Source organism: Coregonus lavaretus, assembly GCF_964263955.1.
Source record: "Coregonus lavaretus genome assembly, chromosome: 2".
Classification (NCBI taxonomy): domain Eukaryota; kingdom Metazoa; phylum Chordata; class Actinopteri; order Salmoniformes; family Salmonidae; genus Coregonus; species Coregonus lavaretus.
In genome coordinates, this window is record NC_139989.1 from 13,462,806 (window position 1) to 13,479,985 (window position 17,180).

General features: G+C 42.4%; 2 protein-coding genes across 2 annotated transcripts in view; one reads left to right on the forward strand and one right to left on the reverse strand.

Annotated features, from left to right (window-relative positions):
* Window positions 1–6,750, forward strand: part of nle1 (notchless homolog 1) — a 29,592-nt gene extending 22,842 nt beyond the window's left edge. Inside the window, exons 12-13 of the mRNA XM_084179081.1 lie at window positions 6,017–6,087; window positions 6,177–6,750. Of these exons, the coding sequence (XP_084035207.1) occupies window positions 6,017–6,087; window positions 6,177–6,189 (84 nt within the window). The 3' untranslated portion in view covers window positions 6,190–6,750. The remainder of the gene's footprint in view (window positions 1–6,016; window positions 6,088–6,176) is intronic.
* A 4,390-nt stretch (window positions 6,751–11,140) lies between these two features.
* On the reverse strand, window positions 11,141–13,346 carry LOC311138491 (tricarboxylate transport protein A, mitochondrial-like; the record flags this gene model as incomplete). The annotated part of the gene is made up of 6 exons (XM_084173192.1): window positions 11,141–11,240; window positions 11,362–11,435; window positions 11,834–11,949; window positions 12,263–12,393; window positions 12,613–12,737; window positions 13,137–13,346. 6 exons carry the CDS (start codon window positions 13,344–13,346, stop codon window positions 11,141–11,143), a joined length of 756 nt encoding a protein of 251 aa, XP_084029318.1.
* Between the last annotated feature and the right edge of the window lie 3,834 nt (window positions 13,347–17,180).

The following is a 17,180-nucleotide window of genomic DNA, read 5'->3' on the forward strand; positions in this document are numbered from 1 at the left end:
ATCTAGGCCTATATGATCAGGACTGTTTTCGAAATAGGAGATTATGAAACCTTTTTTTATTTTTTTTACATTTAACCTGTTTTCTCTTGAGATTTAAAGTATTTTACTGCAAGATATGAATTGCAACAATTGTTTGTTAAAATTATGCATTTTAGTAGAACAAAAATTAAGTAAATAGCCTACATTTTATTTGTGTATATATATGTATATACAGTGGGGAGAAGAAGTATTTGATACACTGCCGATTTTGCAGGTTTTCCTACTTACAAAGCATGTAGAGGTCTGTACATTTTATCATAGGTACACTTCAACTGTGAGAGACGGAATCTAAAACAAAAATCCAGAAAATCACATTGTATGATGTTTAAGTAATTAATTTGCATTTTATTGCATGACATAAATATTTGATCACCTACCAACCAGTAAGAATTCCGGCTCTCACAGACCTGTTAGTTTTTGTTTAAGAAGCCCTCCTGTTCTCCACTCATTACCTGTATTAACTGCACCTGTCTGAACTCGTTACCTGTATAAAAGACACCTGTCCACACACTCAATCAAACAGATTCCAACCTCTCCACAATGGACAATCCCCCTGCTCAAGCCAGCGCATGTCCAGGCCCGTCTGAAGTTTGCCAATGACCATCTGGATGATCCAGAGGAGGAATGGGAGAAGGTCATGTGGTCTGATGAGACAAAAATAGAGCTTTTTGGTCTAAACTCCACTCGCCGTGTTTGGAGGAAGAAGAAGGATGAGTACAACGCCAAGAACACCATCCCGACCGTGAAGCGTGGAGGTGGAAACATCATTCTTTGGGGATGCTTTTCTGCAAAGGGGACAGGACGGCTGCACCGTATTGAGGGGAGGATGGATGGGGCCATGTATCGCGAGATCTTGGCCAACAACCTCCTTCCCTCAGTAAGAGCACTGAAGATGGGTCGTGGCTGGGTCCTCCAGCATGACAACGACCCGAAACACACAGACAGGGCAACTAAGGAGTGGCTCTGTAAGAAGCATCTCAAGGTCCTGGAGTGGCCTAGCCAGTCTCCAGACCTGAACCCAATAGAAAATCTTTGGAGGGAGCTGAAAGTACGTATTGCCCAGCGACAGCCCCGAAACCTGAAGGATCTGGAGAAGGTCTGTATGGAGGAGTGGGCCAAAATCCCTGCTGCAGTGTGTGCAAACCTGGTCAAGAACTATAGGAAACGTATGATCTCTGTAATTGCAAACAGGTTTCTGTACCAAATATTAAGTTCTGCTTTTCTGATGTATCAAATACTTATGTCATGCAATAAAATGCAAATTAATTACTTAAGAATGTTTTCTGGATTTTAGATTCCGTCTCTCACAGTTGAAGTGTACCTATGATACAAATTACAGACCTCTACATGCTTTGTAAGTGGGAAAACCTGCAAAATCGGCAGTGTTTCCAATACTTGTTCTCCCCACTGTATGTACACCGAAACACATTAAGACATTATTTTACTGTAATAGAAGAGACCTTTCTACCAATACCCTTTTTTATGTCTCAACTCCTCAAATTGTGCACAGAGCAGACACTACTAAAATGGGAGTACAATGAGGGAAAAAAGTATTTGATCCCTTGCTGATTTTGTACGTTTGCCCACTGGCAAAGAAATGATCAGTCTATAATTTTAATGGTACGTTTATTTGAACAGTGAGAGACAGAATAACATCAAAAAAATCCAGAAAAACGCATGTCAAAAATGTTATAAATTGATTTGCATTTTAATGAGGGAAATAAGTATATGACCCCCTCTCAATCAGAAAGATTTCTGGCTCCAAGTTGTCTTTTATACAAGTAATGAGCTGAGATTAGGAGCACACTCTTAAAGGGAGTGCTCCTAATCTCAGCTTGTTACCTGTATAAAAGACACCTGTCCACAGAAGCAATCAATCAATCAGATTCCAAACTCTCCACCATGGCCAAGACCAAAGAGCTCTCCAAGGATGTCAGGGACAAGATTGTAGACCTACACAAGGCTGGAATGGGCACAAGACCATCGCCAAGCAGCTTGGTGAGAAGGTGACAACAGTTGGTGCGATTATTCACAAATGGAAGAAACACAAAATAACTGTCAATCTCCCTCGGCCTGGGGCTCCATGCAAGATCTCACCTCGTAGAGTTGCAATGATCATGAGAACGGTGAGGAATCAGCCCAGAACTACACGGGAGGATCTTGTCAATGATCTCAAGGCAGCTGGGACCATAGTCACCAAGAAAACAATTGGTAACACACTACGCCGTGAAGGACTGAAATCCTGCAGCGCCCGCAAGGTCCCCCTGCTCAAGAAAGCACATATACATGCCCGTCTGAAGTTTGCCAATGAACATCTGAATGATTCAGAGGGTGAAAGTGTTGTGGTCAGATGAGACCGAAATGGAGTTCTTTGGCATCAACTCAACTCGCCGTGTTTGGAGGAGGAGGAATGCTGCCTATGACCCCAAGAACACCATCCCCACCGTCAAACATGGAGGTAGAAACATTATGCTTTGGGGGTGCTTTTCTGCTAAGGGGACAGGACAACTTCACCGCATCAAAGGGACGATGGACGGGGCCATGTACCATCAAATCTTGGGCTCCCTCAGCCAGGGCATTGAAAATGGGTCGTGGATGGGTATTCCAGCATGACAATGACCCAAAACACATGGCCAAGGCAACAAAGGAGTGGCTCAAGAAGAAGCACATTAAGGTCCTGGAGTGGCCTAGCCCGTCTCCAGACCTTAATCCCATAGAAAATCTGTGGAGGGAGCTGAAGGTTCGAGTTGCCAAACGTCAGCCTCAAAACCTTAATGACTTGGTGAAGATCTGCATAGAGGAGTGAGACAAAATCCCTCCTAAGATGTGTGCAAACCTGGTGGCCAACTACAAAAAACGTCTGACCTCTGTGATTGCCAACAAGGGTTTTGCCACCAAGTTCTAAGTCATGTTTTGCAGAGGGGTCAAATACTTATTTCCCTCATTAAAATGCAAATTAATTCATAACATTTTTGACATGCGTTTTTCTGGATTTTGTTGTTGTTATTCTGTCTCTCACTGTTCAAATAAACCTACCATTAAAGTTATAGACTGATCATTTCTTTGTCAGTGGGCAAACGTACAAAATCAGCAGGGGATCAAATACTTTTTTCCCTCACTGTATCAATGAACATTGATTCTGGAAAATGTATGCTCAGCTTATACTAGCTGTCTAGGTTGTGTTTTATAAATGTGCAATAAGCCTAAAACACAATTTATATATGGAATTGGCAGCTCGTCCTCATTCTGAGAAATAAAGTAGATAACTGCATTTCAACATCTGAGCAAGGCAACTGTGAGGCGTCTTTTTGTCAAACTAGACACTCTAATGTATTTGTCCTCTTGCTCAGTTGTGTACCGGGGCCTCCCACTCCTCTTTCTAGTCTGGTTAGAGCCAGTTTGCGCTGTTCTGTGAAGGGTGTAGTACACAGCGTTGTACGAGATCTTCAGTTTCTTGGCAATTTCTCGCATGGAATAGCCTTCATTTCCCAGAGCAAGAATAGACTGACGAGATTCAGAAGAAAGTTATTTGTTTCTGGGAATTTTGATCCTGTAATTGAACCCACAATTGCTGATGCTCCAGATACTCAACTAATCTCAAGAAGGCCAGTTTTATTGCTTCTTTAATCAGCAGAACAGTTTTCAGCTGTGCTAACATAATTGCATAAGGGTTTTCTAATGCTCAATTAGCCTTTTTAAAATGATAAACTTGGATTAGCAATCACAACGTGCCATTGGAACACAGGACTGATGGTTGCTGATAATGGTCCTCTGTACGCCTATGTAGATATTCTATTAAAAATCAGCCGTTTCCAGCTACAATAGCCAATTACAACATTAACAATGTCTACACTGTATTTCTGATCAATTTGTTGTTATTTTAATGACATTTCTAAGTGACCCCAAACTTTTGAACGGTAGTGTATATCTGACCAAATTATGAAAGAGAAGCATTGTATTTCTGAATTCCATAAAGTGAGTGTGGAAGAGGTGAAAAAATGATTGTCTATCAACAATGACAAGCCACCGGGGTCTGACGACTTGGATGGAAAATTACTGAGGATAATAGTGGACGATATTGCCACTTCTATTTGCCATATTTTCAATTTAAGCCTACTAGAAAGTGTGTTCCCCAGACCTGGAGGGAAGCAAAAGTCATTCCGCTACCTAAGAATATTAAAGCCCCCTTTACTGGCTCAAATAGCAGCCCAATCAGCCTGTTACCAACCCTTAGTAAACTTTTGGAAAAAATTGTTTTTGTCCAGATACAATGCTATTTTACAGTAAACAAACTGACAACAGACTTTCAGCACGCTTATAGGGAAGGACATTCAACAAGCACAGCTCTTAGACAAATGACTGATTGGCTGAGAGAAATTGATGATAAAAAGATAGTGGGTGCTGTTAGACTTCAGTGTGGCTTTTGGCATTATCAATCATAGTCTGCTGCTGGAAAAATGTATGTGTTATGGCTTTACACCCCCTGCTATATTGTGGATAAAGAGTTTACCTGTCTAACAAAACACAAGGGTGTTCTTTAATGGAAGCCTCTCCAACATAATCCAGGTAGAATCAGGAATTCCCCAGGGCAACTGTCTAGGCCCCTTACTTTTTTCAATCTTTACTAACGACATGCCACTGGCTTTGAGTAAATCCAGTGTGTCTATGTATGCGGATGACTCAACACGTCAGCTACTACAGCGACTGAAATGACTGCAACACTTAACAAAGAGCTGCAGTTAGTTTCAGAGTGGGTCGCAAGGAATAAGTTGGTCCTAAATATTTCTAAAGCTAAAAGCATTGTATTTGGGACAAATCATTCACTAAATCTTGTAATAAATAATGTGGAAATTGAGCAAGTTGAGGTGACTAAACTGCTTGGAGTAACCCTGGATTGTAAACTGTCATGGTCAAAACATATTGATTCAACAGTAGCTAAGCTGGGGAAAAGTCTGTCCATAATAAAGTGCTACTCTACCTTCTTAACAGCACTATCAACAAGGCAGGTCCTACAGGCCCTAGTTTTGTCGCACATGGACTACTGTTCAGTCGTGTGGTCAGGTGCCACAAAGAGGGACTTAGGGAAATTGCAATTGGCTCAGAACATGGCAGCACGGCTGACCCTTGGATGTACACAGAGAGCTAACATTAATATGCATGTCAATCAGTCCTGGCTCAAAGTGGAGGAGAGATTGACTTCATCACTACTTGTATTTATGAGAGGTATTGACATAATAGCTCTCATAAATGTTGAGTGCACCGAGCTATCTGTTTGGGCTACTGGCGCACAGCTCGGACACCCATGCATACCCCACAAGACATGCCACAGGAGGTCTCTTCACAGTCCCCAACTGATATTGGCACGAGATGGAGGGAATGTTGGAACCTAATTAATGAAATTAGTTATTTTCTCGTCAATTATCTTTTAAAAATAAACATTAAAGCAATGGAAAGGTCAAATGCTTTATTATCAAAAAATGTAAAGTGCGTGGGCTACGGAGATAAACAAAATGGTGCAGTTTGAGGCCATGTGGCGGAAAGTGATGCATGTTCTGGAGATGGGTGTGAGCTTGTGGGTCTGGGCAGGTGTGATGTAGTTGATGTTTGTATGATGTTGTCATTTGTATGTGAATGGATTGTTTATAAAATATAAAATAAAATCAGACTTATTTTTTATTAATGTTAAGAACAATTGTCCATTTGTAACATCGCTAGTGTAAACCTATGTTCACAGCTATCCATTATGTTAAATGCTAGTTGAAAAGTACCAGTGGCCTGGCCTTGGCCTGGAGTAGCAGCAGGTCCACTGAGGCCATGGCCCAGTGAGTCGCTGGGCCTTGGCAGTGGAAACACAAAAATCTGAGGCTTTTTGGTAAAACACTGGGGTAAATCTTCAGTGGAATTGCACCATTACTGTAACATATATAACTCTGTCCCTCTGTCTCTGTCTGTCACTTTCTCACTCTCTCGCTCACAGGTGTTTGCTGTGGACTGGAGTCCTGATGGTCAGAGAGTAGTCAGCGGAGGAAAAGACAAGTGTCTCAGAATGTAAGTCCCTCTCACACACACTAACTTCCTCACACGCTCTCTCTCTCGTGGTCAGTAGAGTAACAGCTCTATTTCCTGTATCTTAACAGATGGAGGAGGTAGCCACACCAATCACATGCCTTACTAGCCCCTGTCTCCACCAATCAGGAGGCCAGGATGACTGACAGGATGCGGGGCCAGCGGTCTGAGACGTCCTGGTCCTACATTGGACCATAATGCCCTGCTTTTAACTGTCAACAACAGCCACACTTACTGAGGACTGCTGATCAATGTGATGTAGGAGGAAGAAAGGAAAGGGAGAGAGTGATGAGAAATGGAGAGGAGGATATAACTAGAGGTATGGAAGTAGGGGTGGCATTAGTGGAGGGAGCCTGGGGCTAGTAAGGTACGATATCTAATATATGTGTGTGTTGACGTCTATACCTGAGCCTTAGCTGGCAGGTACACAGCAGGGGGACTGTAGGAGTAAAGGAGTCTTAATACAGCTCGTTGGAACACCTGGTGTCTTCTACTATTGCATTCTCTCAAGGTTGTTATAGGAAAGTAAAACTAATCAGGAAAAACCATTTAGTAAACTGAAATAAATATAATTAACAAACCCTTTTGAAAAATGAAAACTATACTGAAACTAACTACAATAAAAATAAAAACCATAATGAATTATGTTCAGTTTTACTTCATTTTTAAAAAGTTCTGGCAAAATCTAATGGGGGGGGGGGGGGGGTTCAAGCTACTGAATCTGGAGGGTAAATGCTGCCAGGAGATGGCGATATTTCAAATGGGCCTAGCTTGTGCATTTTTATCACTAGGTTAGGTTTAAACTATAATTGTGACTTGGATATAAAAGGAATAGTGCCGAGACTGGTGCCAAAAATATGGTGGAAGGAAACCCTCTCTCGCACATCCAATACTTTTCAACTTTAGTAGTATATTTTGTACTACTACCTAGCAATTTTTGACCCATCACCTTTTGTATTGCTGCCCCCCAGTGGCAAGAAGTTACATCCACCCCCCTAGCCTCCCACGCATGCTTTCTGTCCATGAAACTATATACAAACGAAATAGCAATATTTAAGTGATAATGCCCTCGAAGCTGGTATTTGGAAGATATATTGGCACGGGTGCCAATATATCCTCCAAACACCGGCTTTGAGGGCATTATCATTTTATGCAACAGGTTACCAACATATTCAAATAATGATTGACATATTTTCATTAAATGTTATTTTGATTAATTAATTTATACTATTTCATCCTTCCACAATATATAGTCCCGACGCAATTCTAGGATTGCTACCCAAGCCGGCTGGTCATTCGTTCCATCGGATCGGTTGCTAGAGACGCGACCCAGTCGTTCAGTCGTTCGTTCTACATGTTCCATTCCTTGTGGAAGAGACGTGCTGGAATGTGGTTTTAACCAATAAGCATTCAGGATTAGACCCACCCGTTGTGTAATTCTATACTATAATAACATTTCTCTTACTGGCTGCTTCTGACCTGCTGGTTCTCTCTTGACTAATACATCCTTCTTTCCTGACACTGCTGTGTCTCTGCTCTAATCCTCTCTGTGGGCAGTCAGCTGCTAGGCTAAAGGGCTAAGTCCTGCTCTGCTGCTTCCCTCTACTTAAGTGACAGGACAGTTAGTGACAGGATTGTTAGCTGCTCTGCTCTATGACTGACTGGTCCTCTATACCTAGCCTGATAGCTCTACTGTTTTAACAGTTATTTGCTGTGTCTGATAGTCTGATCTAGTCCCTGTCTGAAGGACCACTTCCTCCCTCTGTATTCTATTATGTAAACCGAGATTATAGTGTTTCATTATTAAACACAGTAGATATAAAAAGTTCTGAGTACTGTCATTTTGTGGAAGTCTGTCTGTGTGTGTTTGTGCCGTAGTTTATAGAACCAGAGAGGAATATAAAGTACTCTTTCACAGAACTGTCTGTTTAGGAGATGGAACCGACTGTGATTGGTTGATCAAACTTCAAGAACAGACACTGATTGGGTGACCGCATGCTTATTTTGACGCAGAATTAAATCTACCAGTTTTGGACTAAAGCAGGGATTAATTGAAAGGCACCTTGTAGAGAAGCACATGGCTCTTGGCTTTCAAAGTTAATTTACCCTTGAGACGACATCTGCAGCATGCTCCTTTTAAAAGGAGCATTGTCCACATAGTCATAGGTGCCTGAGCAAACGGAGCAGCTGCACCCCTACTTTCAAAATAGGGGTCCAAATGCATGTTTTTGCACCCCCACTTTTTTACCAGAAAATTATCATGATCCCTTGGGGAATTTGTAATTTTCAATGATTGTTTTGAGCTAGTCTGTATTAAAATACACTGAACAAAAATATAAACATGCAACAATTTAAAATATTTTACTAAGTTACAGTTCATATAAGGAAATCAGTCAATTTAAATAAATTCATTAGGCCCTAGTATATGGATTTCACATGACTGGGAATACAGAAATGCATCTGTTGGTCATAGACACCTTAAAAATAAAAAGTAGGGGCATGGATCAGAAAAGCAGTCTGTATCTGGTGTGACCACCATTTACCTTATGCAGCGCGACACACCGAGTTGATCAGGCTGTTGATTTGTGGCCTGTGGAATGTTGTCCCACTGCTGTTCAATGGCTGTGCGAGTTTGCTGGATATTGGCCGGGAACTGGAACACGCTGTTGTACACGTCGATCCAGAGTATCCCAAACATGCTCAATGGGTGACATATCTGGTGAGTATGCAGGCCATGGAAGAACTGGGACATTTTCCAGGAATTGTGTACATATCCGTGCGACATGGGGCTGTGCATTATCATGCTGAAACATGAGGTGATGGCGGTGGATGAATGGCACGTCAATGGGCCTCAGGAACTCGTCACAGTATCTCAAATTGCCGTTGATAAAATGCAGTTGTGTTCGTTGACCACAACCCCACCCCCACCATGGGGCACTCTGTTCACAACGTTGACATCAGCAAACCGCTCGCCCACACAACGCCATCTGCCCGGTACAGATGAAACCGGGATTCATCAGTGAGGAGCACACTTCTCCAGCGTGCCAGTGGCCATCGAAGGTGAGCATTTTCCCACTGAAGTCGATAACGACACCGAACTGCAGTCAGGTCAAGACCCTGGTGAGGACAACTGGCATGCAGATGAGCTTCCCTGAGACGGTTTCTGACAGTTTTTGCAGAAATTCTTTGTTTGTGCAAACCCACAGTTTCATCAGCTGTCCGGGTGGCTGGTCTCAGACAATCCCGCAGGTGAAGAAGCCAGATATGGAGGTCCTGGGCTGGCGTGGTTAAACGTGGTATATAGATGGATGGATAGATAGATCTATATATATATATATATATATATATATATATATATATATATATATATATATCCCACCAAATTAGTGCACAAGGCCTTTATTACCAGTATGAGCAGAGAAAAATGCTCCTCAGCACCCCCTTTTAGTTTCTCATCTTAAAAAGGCAAGATTCTCAAGGTAGGCTACACTGTGTGATTTTAAGAACCAAACGCAATTACATTATGTATGCAGACAGTGCTGTTCTTTTGTTTCTATTCATCAAACTAGGCCTACACAATAACAGAATATGCAGGCAGTAGCCTAAATGAGTAGCTCGCAAAACAATGTTTCGTATGAAGTAGCTCTTATGAAAAAGGTTGGAGACCCCTGCTCTAGCCCAAACTGTTCAAATATGACCCATATTACCTGAACTATATTTAATTATTTTTATTGAAGATTCGGTCTGCAATTTGTATATACATATATATATATATATATATATATTAGTGCTATGAAAAAGTATTTGTCCCCTTTCTAATTTTCTCTACTTTTGCATATTTGTGATACTGAATGTTATCAGATCTTCAACCAAAACCTAATATTAGATAAAGGGAACATAAGTCAACAAATAACACAACAATTACATATTTATTTCATTTATTTCATAAACAAAGTTATGCAACACCCAATTCCCCTGTGTGAAAAAGTAATTGCCCCCTTACACTCAATAACTGGTTGTGCCACCTTTAGCTGCAATGACTCTAACCAAATGCTTCCTGTAGTTGTTGATCAGCCTCTCACATCGCTGTGGAGGAATTTTGGCCCACTCTTCCATGCAGAACTGCTTTAACTCAGTGACGTGTGGGTTTTCAAGCATGAACTGCTAGTTTCAAGTCCTGCCACAACATCTCAATTGGGATTAGGTCTGGACTTTGACTAGGCCATTCCAAAACATCCAATTTGTTGCTTTTTAGCAACTTTCATGTTCTATTAAGGCAAGTCGTCCAGGTCCTGAGGCAGCAAAGCATCCCCAAACCATCACACCACCATGCTTGACCTTTGGTATGATGTTCTTACTGTGGAATGCAGAGTTTGGTTTGTATGACATGGTTCCAGTAATGCCTGGCAAAAACCAAACTCTGCATTCCACAGTAAGAACATCATACCAGAGTTTGGTTTTTGCCAGGCATTACTGGAACTATGTCGTACAAACCAAACTGCCATGGCAGGTACTGTTGTCCTGAGTCACCGTAGCCACTTCCTCAAAATAGTCAGAATTAATCTAAGATAAATCAAGAAATATGTAATGAATTTAGATGTTTTTGCAGAGGAGATCTTAGTCGCGCAATTTTACATCTAGCTAAGGTGTTTGGTGCTGTTTTTATTTATTTAAAAAAATATGCAGGGAAAAACTAGTCAGTGCACTGCATACAGTCTCGAGTCAGGTCTGGCTGCGCGCTCAGGACTGATTTCTGAAAACAATAACATGTCTAACTTCATCTGCAAGCTGTCAAACTATCATAAATAAAGCACAAGCGACACTGTCTGGCAGTGTTTCATAGCGAATCATGTTACAAAACAGTTCTCGGGATACACAAGATGCTCACAAATTGGTTTTGTAATATTTACAAGCTGTAGTTACAAGTGCATTCTGATTGTCTCAATTCTCATTTTGCCCCCAAAAAGTGGCACGTCAGCAATCTAGTCATTCCCTCTGCTCCAATCCCTCTCTTCTGTCCTCCTCCTGCCCCCGATCAGACTTTGAGTAGTTTGACCACCTCTTCATAGATGACAAACACGATAACCACATCTAGACACACCCTGCCTAGCCTCAGCACCGTACCCTTATAGAACCTAGCCCCACACACGCACACACACAGAGAGGGTGAGAGGGTTAGACGATGACCATATCTAAGCGACAAAGAGAGTGGAGGAAGAGCAATGGAGAGAGGGAGTGTAGCATAGAGTTACTCACAGCTGTGGTCCTTCGTTCTTGAGGATCTGGAAGGCACAGTCCATCGTGCTGCTGTACCGGTGGACCTCCAACCACTACATTAGGTTTGGGTGGTAAACTGGGGCATTTTGAAGTACCGAAGGTGTTCTTTTTTTAAAATTCACAAAAATTCAATTGAGCCAGTCACATGGTTTGATTGTTTTACAAAAAGCACATGGAACAAACGTGACGCGAAGATACACTGTTGAGCAGCACTAGAGGTGATCAAGTTACACTTGAAATTCACTACTACTGTTTGCCTGCTAAATATCGTGTAACTATTAGTTGACTATCTAAGATGTGCCAAATACATTTTCTCCAACTCAGGGCTCCAGCTATGCATTTGGTTTGCTAACGTTAGGTGGCTAGCTTGCATTATCAAGCTTCTTCTGTATCTCACACACCTGTAAATCCTACAAATTCCTAAACACACACACAGTGCTTCGATGTGTACCTGCATCCTGGTCTTGACCACGTCCAGAAGAGTGTTTCCAAACACCCTAGCAGCTCTGCACGTCGTCCTGAGCATCACCGTGACAATAGGGTGCATCTCCCGCCGGAGGTCGTCTCCTAGGAAATGCACGCCCTGGGGTCAGACTGGAGTCAAACTGACCTCCACCCTCCGTCAGGTTCTGAGCTATGACTGGTGTCGTACCAGAGATGGTGATTGGTCCAGAGACAGGAAGTGACTAAGACTTATTAAGTGCAAATTAGTTTGGGCCAGTTCAGTTTTTCTTATCTTATTTGTTACAAAAAAACGGTTTAGTCAAACACCGGACACGACACTGGGCTATTATGACGTGGAACCAACTTTTTGTGAAGTTAACATGACCTCTAACACATGTCTGTCTCACCTGAACCTTTGACCTCTAACCCGTCTCACCTTTGTACCAGTTCCGTAGAGAGTTCATCACGTAGAAGCGTATCGCCTGATTGGATCCCTGTTTTAGCACTGTCACAGTTAAAGCCTGGTACGTCCCTCGCGCGCACACACACACCACAGGAAGACAACCACTTTGCAATATACAGAGAGCACACATATTGGCAACTTTCTATCCTAAAATAATGTTCAAAATGTTGGATGTCCATCCTGAACTACTACAGTTTGCTTCCCTTTGGTTCTTAGTGAATACATCCCTGCTAAATGACTAGATGTACTGTACATGAGAGTGATGTTCACAGGTCTGTCCCTCTCTTGGCCAGTTGTGACAATGTGTCATGTTTTTTGTCTACCTTGGAGCTCCGCCCACCTTAAGCATTTCTATTGGACAGACGACGATGATGGCCTCCGCTTTTCCTGCCACCAGGCCACACCATAGGCTGCGTGTGTTATCTAGGCGACCGGTCACATCACGCACCTAGAGCATCCCAAACCTGAGGAGAGATGGAGTGATAGAGAAGAGGGCGAGAGAAAGAGACAGGCTATAGCTACTCATATCCTATGTTGTAGGTAGCTAGGATAACATTGTGGAACAATGATCATGTCTATCTAGCTAGGCATTAGCCATAGCAACGCCAGCTCGTCTTGTCAAAGAATGAATGACTGGGTGAGGTCGTTAAACCTAGTTCCACACTAGCTAGCTCACTGTGAGATGAGATTGCGATAATGCGGTTCGATGGGGTGAGCTGTCTGTCTAGCATTACAGCTTTCCGTTAATGTTAGCTACAGTAAATGCTGTGCAATGAATTTGTCTCTGCTATAGCTACAGTGTTACAGCATATTTCTATAACAGTAGCTAGCTGCTGCATTCACCTGCTAGAATGGCCTTCCCCGGGTGGGTGACTTTCCTTCCTCTGACCGCCGCGGCCGGCAGCATCCTTCTAGCCGAGTAGGTGTGGTAAATCTCCGGGGAGCAGCCCGGCTTGGTTGCGGTGGTCCCGGTGTTCCCAGCCCCCTTACCATGAGATTTGGCAGGTCTGGGAAGAGCATCCTCCTCGCCTGAAACCTCTACTCTCACACAGCCCATCAGACACAGCAAATGGCTATCATTAACTCCACAGCTCTCTAAAGTAGGTGAGCATTTTGGCGCAGCCTGGATTAAAGAGGTCACCAAACGTAGACCCTAGGCAATTTGGGAGCAGGCCGAACAGATCAGCCACCCATGCCCTGGTCAGTATGCTTGATTTGCCTATACAAAGAGTCTGACACTCCATCCACAATACCCACTTAATCACTAGACTTTTCCAAAGCCTTTGATAAGATTGACCACACCACAGCAATAGAGTGTCTGATCCAACTGGGCATGAGACCAGCACTGCTACCATGGGTCTGTAGTTTTCTGGCTGGCCGAAAGCAAAGTGTGCACGACTAGGACTGCCTCTCTGACTGGCAAGAACTCACGGGGGGGTGGCCCAGGGAACACTGTTTGGTCCACTGATATTCCTTGCTGTTATTGATAGTGCTGCCAGAAATGATGACAATCGCTGGAAATATGTTGATTTAAATCTGATCCATACCTGCCCGGGTAAATAATATCTCCACCCCACAATCTGTGTGTATGTGTTTAGTTAGATGATGGGGAACATGAAAGCAGAGATCCATGTCCCCTGGTCCTCAGTCTGTTGTGCGTAGTGTGAAGTCTCCTCATATTCCTCCTCAGTCTCCTCCACAGAGTACAGCCTCCTCTAGACATCATCATCATATAATAAATGGGTGTGTGTGAATGTGTGCTGTATAATATAATATAATTACAATACATGTGGAAGGTGTATTCCATCCCCATCAGCGTGCCCCCCTCCAGGCCATGGATGAGGCATGCAATGACATCAATCCAGACCTATGTCAGGCTTGGATTCGCCATGCCAAAAGGTTTTTCCCCAGGTGCATGAACAATGAGGACATTTACTGCGATGTCGATAAGAACCTATGGCCAAATGTTCAAGACAGGTTTGATGCAAACTAGTGCCTGCTAAACGTTGTTTCCTTCATCCATTTAATTTGTTTCATTTTATTACAGTACACCTATGTTGTAATTACAGTGGCAGTCAAAAGTTTGGACACACCTACTCATTCAAGGGTTTTTCTTTATTTTTACTATTTTCTACATTGTAGAATAATAGTGAAGACATCATAACAATGAAATAACACATATGGAATCATGTGGTAACCAAAAAAGTGTTAAACAAATCAAAATGTATTTTATATTTGAGATTCTTCAAAGTAGCCACCCTTTGCCTTGATGACAGCTTTGCATACTCTTGGCATTCTCTCAACCAGCTTCATGAGGTAGTCAACTGGAATGCATTTCAATTAACAGGTGTGCCTTCTGGAATTTCTTTCCTTCTTAATCCGTTTGAGCCAATCAGTTGTGTTGTGACAAGGTAGGGGTGGTATACAGAAGATAGCCCTATTTGGTAAAAGACCAAGTCCATATTATGTCAAGAACAGCTCAAATAAGTAAAGAGAAACGACAGTCCATCATTACTTTAAGACATGAAGGTCGGTCAGTCCAGAAAATGTCAAGAACTTTGAAAGTTTGTTCAAGTGCAGTCACAAAAACCAGCAAGCGCTATGATGAAACTGGCTCTCATGAGGACCGCCACAGGAAAGGAAGACCCAGTTACCTCTGCTGCAGAGGTTAAGTTCATTGGAGTTAACTGCACCTCAGATTGCAGCCCAAATAAATGCTTCACAGAGTTCAAGTAACAGAACAGTATCTCAACATCAACTGTTCAGAGGAGACTGCGTCAATCAGGCCTTCATGGTTCAATTGCTGCAAAGAAACCACTACTAAAGAACACCAATAAAAAGAGGAGACTTGCTTTGGCCAAGAAACACGAGCAATGGACATTAGACCGGTGGAAATCTGTCCTTTGGTCTGGAGTCCAAATTGGCGATTTTTGGTTCCAACCGCCGTGTCTTTGTGAGTAGGTGAACGGATGATCTCCGCATGTGTGGTTCGCACCTTGAAGCATGGAGGAGGAGGTGTGATGGTGTGGGGGTGCTTTGCTGGTGACACTGTCTGTGATTTATTTACAATTCAAGGCACACTTAACCAGCATGGCTACCACAGCATTCTGCAGCGATACGCCATCCCATCTGGTTTGGGCTTAGTGGGACTATCATTTGTTTTTCAACAGGACAATGACCCAACACACCTCCAGGCTGTGTAAGGGCTATTTGACCAAGAAGGAGAGTGATGGAGTGCTGCATCAGATGACTTGGCCTCCACAATCACCCGACATCAACCCAATTGAGATGGTTTGGGATGAGTTGGACCGCAGAGTGAAGGAAAAGCAGCCAACAAGTGCTCAGCCTATGTGGGAACTCCTTCAAGACTGTTGGAAAAGCATTCCTCATGAAGCTGGTTGAGAGAATGCCAAGAGTGTGCAAAGCTGTCATCAAGGCAAAGGGTGGCTACTTAGAAGAATCTCAAATATAAAATATATTTAGATTTGTTTAACACTTTTTTTGTTTACTACATGATTCCATATGTGTTATTTCATAGTTTTGATGTCTTCACTATCATTCTACAATGTAGAAAATAGTAAAAAATAAAGAAAAACCCTTGAATGAGTAGGTGTGTCCAAACTTTTCCTGGTACTGTATATCTGAACAATACAAAAATGTTTTGCATCATTGATTGTGAAAGATGTCTTCACTGAGCACACCTTTGATCACACATGGGATAGAAATGATGGGTCCATTTTTGATGGGTCAATTTTGATGGGTAGTGCAAGTGTATTGCCTAATGTGAAAACAGTGTAATGTACTGTAATTTACAGGGATGTAGCATATTACATTCAAATGGCAATTTTTACAAATGTATCTTGCATTTTTTGCTATTGGATTTACTTGTCGTTAAAACAGCTAAATTAAGAATATGTGTTTTGGTGATTTAAATCAATGTTTTCATGGTATTTCACAGTAAACTTATATTTAGGATCAATGGTTGTCTGGTGAAAGATGTCTCCAAACAAAATTAATGCACAATAAAAGGTTTTGAATATAAGACTTGCTGTGTTACACGTGGTACCAGTTTGCAGTTTTGTACAAAGAGTTTTGAAAATTCACCACATACTTTTATCGCTTTGGTGAAAATGGCGCCAAAGTGATAAACTGTAACCCACCATATCCGCTACATATTTGGTTTATGCAGAACCTGTGTTTGGACTGGAGTGCTTTCCTCTTCTTTGTATAATCTCATTGAGGATTACAGTGTTAGTGCTTTATAGGCCCAGTGATGTGTGCCATATGTGGCGGGACATGGTTGACACTAAACAGATACACTGATAAACGGCCCAGCCAAGGGGATCTACAACATGAGAGGACGGGTGCTTTGGAGAGAGGAATCTTTATGTGGAGGAGGAGGATGTTTAATGTGACTTACTGTATTGTATTGGGACAGGGCAACCATGTCATAACTGTCAGACCAGGCTTAGAGATGTTACTGTAAATGTAGAGCAGGAAACTGTCTTTGAAGCTCTAGAATGGGATTCAACCAACTCCCAATGACCTAATTTCTGCTCTCAAGGCCACTGGAAAACAATGCCCTGGTCTGTGTGGAAACTGTAAGGGTAGCCAAACATCACTCAAACATACTTAGGCAACTGGTAGGACTTGCTACTACCACCATGTCACGTTCAAGACGTCATCCATCTCATTCGAGAGAACCCCAGGCCAGAGCCAGCTGATAATGTGGTCTCCAAGTGTTTAGCATACATTATAAACAACCCTTAGAGAACAGATATCAGGACTTTTGTCATTAAGTAAACAAATACGGTAAGACCCTATCTTAATGTGGGCCAGAAGTCTGTCAGAGACAGGCCGCACCAATTCCCTTGCGTCAGTTTTCCGTGAG